This window comes from Ptiloglossa arizonensis, chromosome 2 (assembly GCF_051014685.1).
Source record: "Ptiloglossa arizonensis isolate GNS036 chromosome 2, iyPtiAriz1_principal, whole genome shotgun sequence".
NCBI classification, from domain to species: domain Eukaryota; kingdom Metazoa; phylum Arthropoda; class Insecta; order Hymenoptera; family Colletidae; genus Ptiloglossa; species Ptiloglossa arizonensis.
In genome coordinates, this window is record NC_135049.1 from 31,507,650 (window position 1) to 31,519,649 (window position 12,000).

At 55.5% G+C, this 12,000-nt stretch overlaps 1 protein-coding gene across 5 annotated transcripts in view; it reads left to right on the forward strand.

The window, feature by feature from the left end:
* Eip74ef (Ecdysone-induced protein E74) overlaps nt 1-12,000 on the forward strand; it is a 150,978-nt gene that overhangs the window by 88,901 nt on the left and 50,077 nt on the right. The window contains exon 2 of one of the 5 annotated variants that reach the window (XM_076305113.1): nt 7,773-8,155. The exons of 3 other annotated variants lie outside the window; for them this stretch is intronic. In XM_076305113.1, the coding sequence (XP_076161228.1) occupies nt 7,840-8,155 (316 nt within the window). In that variant the 5' untranslated portion in view covers nt 7,773-7,839. Of the gene's footprint in view, nt 1-6,398; nt 8,156-12,000 lie in introns of those variants that run through there. One more of the 5 variants, XM_076305112.1, reaches the window with a different exon arrangement.

Here is a 12,000-nt window from a genome sequence, read left to right on the forward strand (position 1 = left end):
TTCGAGTCGATCCTCGCGAAGAGTGCGTCGCGCGGGCAACGCCCAGAGCGGCGTCGGCGACGCGAGGTGCAGCAACCGAATAGAATAATAAAATAAAAAGAGCGTTTACCGAGGCGGAGGCCCGCGGTGGCGGCTGGTTGTTCCGGCCGCGTGTGACCGAGCACATTGTAGACACAATAAAGGGGAACGCTTTAAACAATAACCTCGCGGCTCGTTTGGCCGGACGTGCGTCTGAAGCGCGCGTGTGAGAGGCCGCGCGCTATTCGCGAGTCCACGCCGGTTTCCGCGCGTGTGGGTCGGAGCGGGCGCGCGAGCGCGAGTTGGGGTCGTTCGAATACGGACTGCGGACCTTGGAAGCCGTTCGTAGCGGATCGAGGGAATCTTTCCGGTTCTCGCGGACGCGAGCCAAGGGGGATTCTTCTTCTTCTCCTTGGTCGTCGTGGTCGTGGTCGTGGTCGTGGTCGTCGTCGTCGTGGTGGTGGTCGGTCGTCGTGGTCGTGGTCGTGGTCGTGGTGGTCTCGTTCGCGCGTCCTCCTCCCTTGGTTTCCCCTCGTCCCTTCTCCTAATATCGCGTCGTGGGTTCCCCTCTCCCGCTTTTCGTGTTCCTCCGCAACACGAATAGAGGAGAGAGTCGTTTCGCGGGCTCTTCTCGCCCGTTGCTCCGCGCCTCCGCTCGAGAGAGGAAAGAAAGGAGGGAAAAAGAAAGAGAAAAAAAAATTGAACGAACCGAGAGGGGAAAAAAGAATCCGTTTGGTCGGTAGCGGCTGCGGTGGTGGCGGTGGCGGTGGCGGTGACGGTGCGGGGAAATCGGGACGGCGTCGGTTTCGAGCCTAAATTCGATCATTTGCATTCTATGCGCGGTAAGAGGCGATCGTCGTGGCCGTCGTTATCCGGGCGTCGATCGGCGTACTTTTTAATTGGATTATTAGCGGCCGGTACAGAAAGCGCGCGGGCGCTGGATCCATCGCGGCTAACCGAGAGAAAAATCCTCGCGATAGGGAAATTGGCGTAACGTACCTACGGTGTGTTATGTGGAACGTGGCGGACGATTTCGCCCGGGACGCGGTCCGTCGGGCTTTTCTCTCTCGCCGCGGCTTATGATTTTGCGCCCGCGAAAAGGAAAACTTGGCCGGCACGCACACATCCCATCGCATCGCATCGCATCGCATCGCATCGCAAGCATCGCATCGCATCGCATCGCAAGCATCGCATCGCATCGCATCGCGTCGCGTCGCGCCACGCACCCTCGGTGTCCTTGGAAAGTCCCGATCACGAGAGGCTCCTTCACGGTTTCTGGCACTCGGAGCAGCGGCAGCGGGCTCGGCTTCGTTCGGCATGGCAACCGGCCGCGGAAACCGGCCGCTCGATCGACGCGAAACGCGCGCGCCTTCGATCGAACCTGCTCGAACGACGACAACGACGACGACGCGGACGACGACGCGGACCAAGACGACGATGCCAAGGACGTTTAAAAAGAAACGCCGCGGAGGGAAGAAATCATCCGCGTCGACGAGAGAAACGCGTTGTCGAGGAAAAGTGCGCGTTAGTCTCGGCCTGAATCGCCGGCTAATACCTCTTCCTCGTCTCTCTCGCCTCCTCGCCCCCTACGCGGATAACAAGAAATTAAAATCCCCGACGAGCGAGCCAACGCGCTTCGACGAAAGTTCCGCTGAAATTCACCGAGGCTATCCCGATCATTTCGCTTTCCGCCGGGCGAACGTTTTCGCGGTGCCTCTCATAATTATTCTTTCGAATCGTCGTCCATTTATTACCTTTCGTAATCGTTCTTTGCTGAAGGAATTCGAAACGATTCGAGGAATCGTTTTCTCGAGAAAAGAATCTTCTTTTCTTCAGACAAATCAAAGTAACTTGGACAGTGTCCAACGTTTCGAGCGGAATTCGAGCTCCATCCTGGACACCGTAATCGCAGGGAAGCACGAGTCCCGGGGAAAAAAAAACCTGGATACACTTTCTTCTTTCGTCGACTCGAACAGGAAACGTCCCTCGTGATCGAGGAGTATCTTTCCATTTTTCTCGGTTTTCTTTCTCCGGATAACGGTGGTGTCCAGGTCCGCGAGACGTCTCGAATCGAACGCGTACCGATGCGTCTCGTCGTAGAAAGTGGAAGAAAGAGAACGCGGCGCGTGGAAAATTGACCGCGAAGAAAAACGCAGACGCGCGAAGGGACACGGACCGCGAAAATGAAAGCGAAGCAACGAATTCATGTATACGATAGATCGCGGCGATATCGTGCCGCGTCTTAATTAGAAACTCCGTTGGGATTTCGAGGCGGGTAACGATCGTTGGCTTCGAATCGTCGATACGTTTCTCCGCGTCTCCCGGACAACGGATATCGGTGGTATCGAGCGAGACGTTTACGCGGATCGGTGTTTCGACGTGCGAGAATCGTAGCGGGCGTCGGGACGCACCGAACGTAAATAGAGCGCGGTAACCGAGGTCCCGTAGCGTCGAAGAAAGACGCGCGGCGACGCCGGCCGAGAGCGCCGCTGATGGATTAGAAATCGTAGTTTTCCTGGATTGGGCGTCGTCCCGTTCCGAGATCGGCGAGAGTTACGAGGTTTTCTCTCCCAGGTCGGCAGCGTCGACCGTTTTTGCGCGAAAATAACTCCCGCGGCCTGTCCCCGTGCACGAGGATCGCGCGAGCACCGCGACGCGGCGACAAATCGACGATGGCGACCTCGGCGTCGCCGTTCTCTTACTCGTCGTTGTCGTCGGTGTTTCTGCGCGCGGTTTCGTACCGACTCCCGAAACCCTTTAACGCGGATGTTCCCGGACTGGGTTCGGTCGCGATGCTCGCCGAATCCAACGCGGATAAGTCACGTACGCGACCGCGAAACAACGACGCCCCGCGTCCTCGATGTACCTCGAATCGCGGAAAGCGATCGTTCGTTAGGTCGGCGCCAGCGAAAACGTCGCTTTACCGCCCGAGACGACTTCAAAGGCGCGCGGCTTTCTTAAAACTCCCTCCAGCAGCCTCTCGTCGAACGCGCGATTCGGCTCGCGTTTCACTCGAAGAGTCCGTCGCGAACCCGCGGACCCTCGTTCGATTTTTTTCGAACAACGATCGACGCGTCCCTTTCGTCCCTTTCGTCCCTTTCGTCCGTGGACGATTGCGAGAGACCTTCGAGACGACGACGACGACGACGACGCTTTTTTCTTTCACGGTCTCCAATGTCACCTTCGACTTTTTCGCTCACCGTTCTGTATCGAGGATACTCGACGAGCGAACAAAGTTACGAGGGTTGCCCGCAAAAAAAAGAAAAAAGAGTCCAAGACGAGCTGGAAAACTCGCGTAAAGAGAAAACGCGCGAAAAATCGTCGTAATAAGAGAATCTCGATTCGTTCACTGAACGGTTCACCCCGTTTGCGCGGATTCGAGCGCGCGATATTCCAGCCATCGGAATGCAAAGCGGGAAGGCAAGGTCGGACGAATCTTTCGCAATACGAGCGGAATTTTTCCAAACTTTCTTTCGTGCGTCGAAATACGGATGACTTCGAGACTTCGTCGGCTCCGTTTCGCATCCGAGAGACGTCGAAAGACTCGATTTCGATGAAAATCGAGGCTGAAATTTTCAATGTTCGAAAGATACCTTTCCTTCGAAAGAGCCAAAGCGACCGTGGGAAGGTTAACGAAGAACGTTGGCAACGCGAACGAAATTAGCCAATTATCCGAGAGGAATTGTCGAGGTAGAGGAGCGAAACGTTCGCCTCGGACGATGTTTGTTTCGTTGTGCCTTTTCCAAAGGTGTATCGAGTCCGTTCCAAGCCACCCGGAGACTGTTTCGTCAGTTCGAACGAAAGATCCGCGTGTATCGTCTCGCAGAAACCAAAATCACGACGAGAACACGCGTATCTTTGGAACGGCGGTGGTTGCCGAATGAATCGCGATCGTGTGGCCATCGACCCTCTCTGTCGAAGTAACGCGAGCAACGGGGGATGGGGTGGTTAAAAAAAAGACGAACGCGACGGTGACACACTTTGAGGATGAATTTAGAAGGTTTTCGAAATTTTACGAGCGCGCGGACTACGATAACGCTTTAAAAGCGGTTCATCGAGTACCGATGGAGGAATCGACACGATTCTGGAGAAAACTGTCGCACGTTGCCTAATATTTACTTATTTCCGTATGAGAACCATTCGATCGTATTTCGATCGTAGGGGCAAAGAATCGAAAATCGATCGTTCCAGTGATAAATTGCGTGGAAATGTTTCACGGTGTTCGTAGAAGATACGAAACGGATCGAGAGGATCGCGAGGCGGAAAGTCCGCGGAAAAGGAGGTACCGTGGGGGCCCCCTGGGGTGTTGTGCGGTTTCGAGTCGTTTTCGGCAACAATGGGCTCCGCATCCGCGGCGGCAGGAAGCTGCGATTAAGGTCAGCCCGTTTTCGCGTTATCGGGGAAACGGATCGGGGAAGTCGAAACCTTCGCTCGAGAGGAGGCCCTGTACCCTGTTCGTGGCTCGTTACGTTTCCAGGATGAAATCTCGAAATCGTCGGCGTCGGGGTATAATGCACGCGGGCTCGCTCACCGTGGAATAAAGAGACGCGATTTATCGAAGAGCGGGCAGCTCTCGACGAGACGATATCGCGAGACGGCGTTTTCTCGCGGCGAGTCGGCCTCGTGAACACGCGCGCGCACGTATTGTAAACGCGCGCGTCTCCCGAGAGATAGTCGACCGATAGAGCCACCGCTGATAATCGGCCACGATTTATGTACGATTCGTATCGTTGTCGCTTCGTTTACGACGCCCGAGCACGTATGCGCGCTCGCGCTCGCGCGAGAGATTCAACCGGCTCCGCGCGGCCGAGATGAAAAACCATTCGCCGAACGCACGGCCGAGTTATTGGAAAAGAACGCGTTCGCGCAAAAAGTTTCGCGATCGGTGGAAAGGAGAGAGGACAAGATTTTCCTTTATTCGTGTTAATAGGTCGGGGCTCGTAACACGGTGTTGCTAATGCGCTCGGTAAGAGGCCGATACCGACAGTAGGGCGTTTAAACGATCCGCGACCGAGTCGTTGGAAAACGAACGAGCGTCGACGTCGACCGAGAAGCCTGAACGGATCGAAAAAGGGAACGCGCAAACGCGATACGCCACCATCCGAGTGGATCTCGCGATTATTTAAGAGCGCACCGCCGCCGCTCGAGATCGCGAACAAAAATGAGCCATCGTCTTGTATTTCTAACAGGGACGCGTATAATTTATACATATTACGCGCGATACTTGTATCGATGGTTCGCGTCGGCGATGCCGCGATACGCCGATATTTTAAACGATGTAACCGAACCCGAGGAAAAATCCAAAGGAAGGCTCGGGTACGTGTTTACCGTAACGTTTACTCGAGGCTCTTGCAACCTCCGCGAACGTGTTTCGGGTTACGCTGCAATAGAAGCGACGCCAAAGAGCCGCGAGGGGTTACGAAATCGGTCATTCTCAAGGTTCGCTTTGTATACCCCGTTGCAAAAACACTTCCGACGTTCTCGGTTGCACCTGTGTTTACCGGCTGCAACGAGACACGTCGAATTGGAAGTTCCTTTCCGCCGCGACCTCGTACGCACATTCACCTATTGTGTACCGTGCATACGCAATCGTTCCAGTCTCGTTTCTGCGCCCGCGCCTTCCTATACACAACACGCGCGCAACCTGCTCTCGCCGCTCGAATTCATCCTCGAGAAGACAATGTCAGGGACCGTGGAGACGCGACGCGACGCGACCCGACGGGACGCGACGGGACGCGACGGGACGCGAGGCGAGGCGAGACGAGGCGAGGCGAGGCGAGGCGAGGCGACGCGACGCGATACGACGATCCGTCGAGAGTCGCGTCGCTCCGAAGAACCGATTCTCGGATCGGTCTCGGCACCGGGTTCCATCCCGTTCCCCGAGCGACGACAAATTGTCGCGAACCTTGAGCGAACGAGCCAGCGTCTCGCTTCTTCCCTCGATCGCGACGCGTCGCGTTGCATCGCGTGTAACGCTCTGAAAAAAGCTCCCGGTTAAACGACTCGTATTTCACGCTGCCGTTTCTAGCGTCGAAGGTTAATGTCACGACAGCGCGGCTACGTCAGCGCCCAATGGCGCGCCGTTCGTCGTGTGTCCTATCCCAATAGACGGAAAAATAATAGCCCCGGTTCGCGAGACCGTTCGGGAACGAGAGATAAAGATAGAGAAAGGGCCAGGGGAGCGGGAGCGAAGGACGAGGGAAAGACGAGGGAAAGACGAGGGAAAGACGAGGGAAAGACGAGGGAAAGGCGAGGGAAAGACGAGGAGAGCGAGACAGAGGTAAAGAGACGGTGGAAGAAAAAATGACGAAGGGGGGAAAAAACGACACGAGGGAGAGAAAAGAGCGGAAAGTGGGGAGGGAGGGCATCACGAGCTCGAACATTGCGGTAGGCTACGCATCCGCGCATCTCGAACGACGGACGGCTCGCGACTGTGTGTGGGTGCCGCTCGTGTACGTGAAGCCGGCGACTCTGATCGAGGCGCGGCGTACAGGCCGAAAAGAACCGAAGTCGGCCGACGGAAAGTGCCGAACGCGGTCGGCTGGCGGCCCGAGAAGTAGTGTGCGGTGCACGAGCGCGAGCGAGAGCGAGTCCGCCGCTCGGAGTTGGAGTGTGAGTCTGGAGTAGTGAGTGAACGAGTCTGGACTAGCGGGCTAGCCCGGTTCCGAGTCAGTCAGTGTGCCACCGGCGACCGTAGCCTCGGCGCGGAGAACGTGGATACGCTTCGACAGTTTCTGGTCTCGCGTTTTTTTCTCTCTTTCTGCCCGTTGCGTTGGCTCCTCCGCGAGACACCGCGCGGAACACGTACACGCGTCGCGCGTACCTACAGTGAAGCGAACGGCGAGCATCGTTTCTTTTTTTTTTTTTTCGAAAGTGGTTACGTGCGAACCGATCGATTTCGTTCGATGGCCCCGGTCGAATAGACCGTCCTCGGTGTGAAACCTTACCGCGATTTACCGACCGAACGACCCGTCCGTAACCCGACTGCCTGTCACTCGGTTTCTCTCGCGACAAGTGTAACAAACCCGCCAACGCCGGTGCTCGACCCGAAGGAAACTCACGATAGGAACGATCGACCGATCGAACCACGGCGATCGAACGGTGCGGCGCGAACGTCGCTAGTATCGAAAACTGTTTGCCGCGAGAAGCTGACTGCCTGCCGGTAGAGTATCCGGCTGTGCGTCACGCGTGCCACACGGGACGAAGACACCGCCGGAAGAGTTCTACCTCCCACGAAGACGTCTGTCCTCGTTCCTCTCGTACGTTCCCGCCGAGCTCGAGCTCTCTCCGATCGCGTCTCAACACGGATTTCGGCGAAAGTGTAATCGAGGTTCGCGCAAATCGACCGGTGGAAAAGTAAAGTGACCGTGGATCGCGCGAAACGCTCGGAGAATCTCGGTCGGTGACATTTCCTCCGTTTCTCTCGCTCTCTCTCCCTATCATTCTCACTCTCGCTCTCTCTCTCTCTCTCTCTCCGTTTCTATTTTCCCTCGTACGTCGCACATCGATTACCCGTTGTCGTTGTTCGATCGCAAAGCTTCTTCGATCGCGTAGACGGTACGTCTCGTTGCGGTGGTCGGTGGTCCGTTGTGTTATTCTCGAGTGACGGTGAAATTCGACGAGTCGAACCAGAGAGCCGGTCGAATAATCTCGAGAATCGGACGATTCGCGAGGGCGAGTGTAATGTTGGATCGTTTCGAGCGTGTGTCGAGCACGAATCGTTGAAGATCAAGATGGCAACTGTGCTGTGGTAGCCGTGGATCTGCGCGCGGACAGACTGGCTGCAAGGAAGAAACGAGGAGGTGGCAAACGGTAGAAACGATGCTCGAGGATCAACCGTTGGACTTGAGCGTTAGGGTGGGAGACTACGCGGAATTCTCCAGGGAGGAGAACGATCAGGATCACGACCGGAAGGAACCGATCGACGACTACGGGAACGCCGCGGCCGCGCTCAGGTTACGAGGATGCTTCGTCGCCGCCACGTCCACCGAATACTCCCAGGAGAGGGAGGATCGTACCTGTTCCGAGGACTCGGACGACTCGTGTTCCGACAACAATCAAAAAGACGGCACCACGAGGTCGAGGTCCAGACCACCGGGCACCAAACCCTACAAGAAGAATCTTATGAGACGATACCGTGAGTCCCTCTTACAGAGTTTCTCTATTTTCGCGCGGTTTTCGCCGCCATTGGCGCGCGCGCGAAAACCGCACGAAACGATCGCGATCGAAACCGACTCGTCGTTTTTTAACGCGGCCACGAAATTTACGGACCGTCCGTTTCGCGATCGTCGACCTTTTCCTCGCATCTTTCCTCGCGTTTCGAGCGCGCCGACCTGACGCTCGACGCGATCAACAGTTTAAACGTTAAACGCGAAACGTTCCCGACCATGGGCGGTACCACCGCACCTTCTTCCCGCCGTCGAAAGGAAAAGCAACGTAATACGAAATCCACGATAAACGCATAGCCACGGTCCGAGTAAAATTCGAACCACGGGGTGGCCACGACGTACGTTGATCTCACCCAACGATAACGTTCGTTTCTCGATCGCGGAAAAATTTCATCCGCTCGTATCGGGTGACGGTCGGTAACGTCGACGATTGCTAACGATTCGAGAATAATTGACCATAGAGTTTAGCAGCGATGTTATCGGCGGCGGCGGCGGTGGCGGCGGACGACGACGATAATTATTCCCTCGATATCGCGATTAACGCGTAGCTTCGATTCTTCTTTTCTCTTTTTCTTCCGCGTCGCGACACTCGACAATATTTACATCGAATCTTTGCGCGTATTTGCGATCAACGTTCACCGACCAAATTTCCTCCCCGTTACTCTCCCGATCGCGATCGTCCACCGATCGTACCGATTCCTCTCCGAAAATCTAGAGTACACTGCGCGCGCGCGCGCGAGATTCGTTTGCCGAACTCTTCGATCGAACGCTTTCGTGACCCACTGTACGAGTACGCGTGATCCAAGGTGCACAGGCACGCGTGTACGACGAAAAAAGAAAAAGAAGAGAGAGATTGGTCGGTACGCCAGAGTGCGTGGCGTACATACTCGCCCAACCGAAATACGTGCCCCTGGCTCCTCTCGTTCGGTAGCTCGAGACACGGACAGAGAGAGCGAACCAACCAACGAACCAACGAGCGTGCGTGCGTGCGTGCGTGCGTGCGTGCGTGCGTGCGTTCGTACATTCGTTCGTTCGTTCGTGCGTGCGTGCACGCGTGAACGTATGCCGTACGTGTGTGTAATTTCGGCCGATAAAAATATTACGCAAGCGAGCCCGCGAAGGTCGTTCGACGACGGGACACTCGGATGACGGTAAACTCGCAGAGATATTCGGCTGTTCAAATAATTTTGCAATTTCTCCCGTTATCGGCCCTCCTCGCCTCCACCTCCTCCCCCAGCTCCTCTTCCTCCCTCCTTCTCCTCCTCCTCCTGGTGCTCGAGACACGGGAGGAGGGAGATAATACCTTGTGACCTGCCCCAACCCCAACGAAATTAGTCTCTCGTATCGTTCTCGCTCCACGGTTCCCGTCTTCCTCGAAGATCTCGGTTTCGCTATCTCCGGCGTTACGTTTTCCCCGCGAGCAATTATTTCTCTCGAAAATTTCGAGCACCGTCTCTCCGCTACGACGCGTCCACGTTCGAGCGAGCTTGTTCGCGGATTCGAGGCAATTCGGTTCCTCTTTTTTCGAAACCGTTCGACGAGCTCGACAACGACTTTCGTATCCACGGATCGACGAGTTCGGCCACTCGATGCAGGCCTTACCGAACCGATTCAATTAACTACGACCGTAGCTGGAATCCGTAAACTAGTCGATTGTTTTTTTCTTTTCTTTTTTCTTCGAGGATTCACCGGTAGGAACACGGAATCGATGCACGGTGTTCCATCGGTCGTTAGCTCGTTGTATCGGTTACCGGGATATTTTTTCTTTGGGAAAATAGGGAATCGTGGTAGAAGAATGTCCTTTCGGTCGAGAACCACGCTTTCTTGGAACAAGGTTCGCGGGGAAAGACGTATTCGTCGGTGTTTCGAGGACCACGGAAGCTTAGGGAAACATTTTTAACCCTTTCGGAACGGTGTCGGTCGTCGACCAACGGGGGGTCTCTTTCCCCGAGGATCTAATGGAAGAAAAGAGCGGAGGCGGAGCCCTCGAGGACAAGGAGAAAGTGGACGCTGGAATTTTCGGGAAAAATTTCTCTCATTTTTCATTTCCGTCACAGTGTTCGCGGTACGAATGCCACCGTCGGTTCCACGCGCCCTTCCCAGGGCTTTCCCTCGGCCGGGAGCGACGATATTTCAACTTTCACCGGTTCCGCGGAAATACAAATTTTCCGCCGGTCTGGAATACTCGCCGAGTACTTTGCGAAATCTCGGCTCGTGCGCGAACGAACCCGGAAAAGGGCGAACCCTTGAGAAGAGAAAGCGTCTCGCGATGTTGCGCGAACGCTAATGGAGAGATTGCTCGTTTCGTGGAAACGTCGCGTCGAGGAAACGACTTGGTTCTTTCTCTGCACGTGTCCCGGCCGGTGACGAAACGAAATAAAAAGATCACAGAAACGTAACGAAACGTCGAGCGGAGAACCGAAGTTCACGATCGTAAAAAAGGGAAGCGGTAACGCGTTCGTCGCTCGAAAAACGTCAACACTTTTTGCGCCGTCTCCCTTTTTTTGTCGGTGATCGTAGGCTGGGAAAAAATCGTGGATAAAAAACCCGCGTACCGGTTCGGGTTCGAACCCTTTCCACGCGTACGAGACGCTCTCGTTCTCTGTCCCGTCGCCAGGTGAATTTTCCGTCTTTGTTCCGGTAGGGTACGCGATGGAAAGAACGGAGAAAGAGAGTCTCTCGGGCTGCGGGCAATGGCGAAGTTTACTTTCGGCGCTACCGTGTTGCTCCCGGTTGGCTTTTGCGGTCTTTCTCCTCTTTCCACTCTCGCAGCCGGAAAAACTTTCGAAAGCTTTCACGGGCCAGGTAGCGGCCCCGACGACACGGACCGCGCGGACGACCGATTATAAATTCATCCACCGGGACGAACCGCGTTCGTCCGAGAGGACCGGGAACTCGTATCGCGCGCGTTAATCCTCGCGATTATTCTCGTCCTTTCGAGGATATATCGAGCGACGACGACCTAGCTCTGTTCTCCGTTGAACGAAAGCCCCGAGTCTCGAGCGCTTATTAATATTTTATCCGATAAAAACGGTGTCGCGATGGTCAGCGAGCGTGCCGATAAACGACGGAGAGACGTTACCAACGTTCGCGGATCGATGGATTCGTTGGTCTCGGGACACGGGTTCCTCGATTTTCGAAGCGGTGTATCGTACGCGGGGACTTTGTTTCCTTTTCTTCGGCCAATTCAAAGCCGATACTCCATCTCGAGAGTTTTACTACGAGATCGATCGGATCGGCCGAGTACACGTTCGATGGACAGATAAGACGGATGTATCGGGACGCGGCGCGTTACGCGTTCCGAGCGATAGTTGCCCGAGTGGCCGCCGCGAATCGATCCAAGATAAGAAAAATAAAAATAAGAAAGAAAGAAAAAAATCTTCCTCGGAGCGATGCGGTGTTCCGCGTGGGAGCGTTCGCGCGCTGAGAGTATTCTCCTCTCGCGGACGAGGCCGAAGGAGGATCATCGGCGTGTTACGATATAAAAAAGAGTCGAGGGAGTCGCGCGGGCACGGGTTACCGAGCGGCAGAAGATACATAATGGCCAGCAAGGAGAGAGGACGGCCCGAGGAAGGGGAGAAAAGGATAATTCCAGCCTTTAAATCACTCGAAGTGAATTCGAGCGGACGTTCTCTCCGTCCTTCTATCCTTCCGTCCGCTCCCTCGGCCTCTCTCACCCTCTCCTTTCGCGAGAGTGGCTCTCGCCACGAGCGGAGGAAGACAGATTACTTCCGGCTGCGCTCTCTTCTTCTTGCGCGGCTTCGAGGAGCCAGAGTGAGAGAGCCGGGCCGGGTTAATCAGGAAATGAAGACCG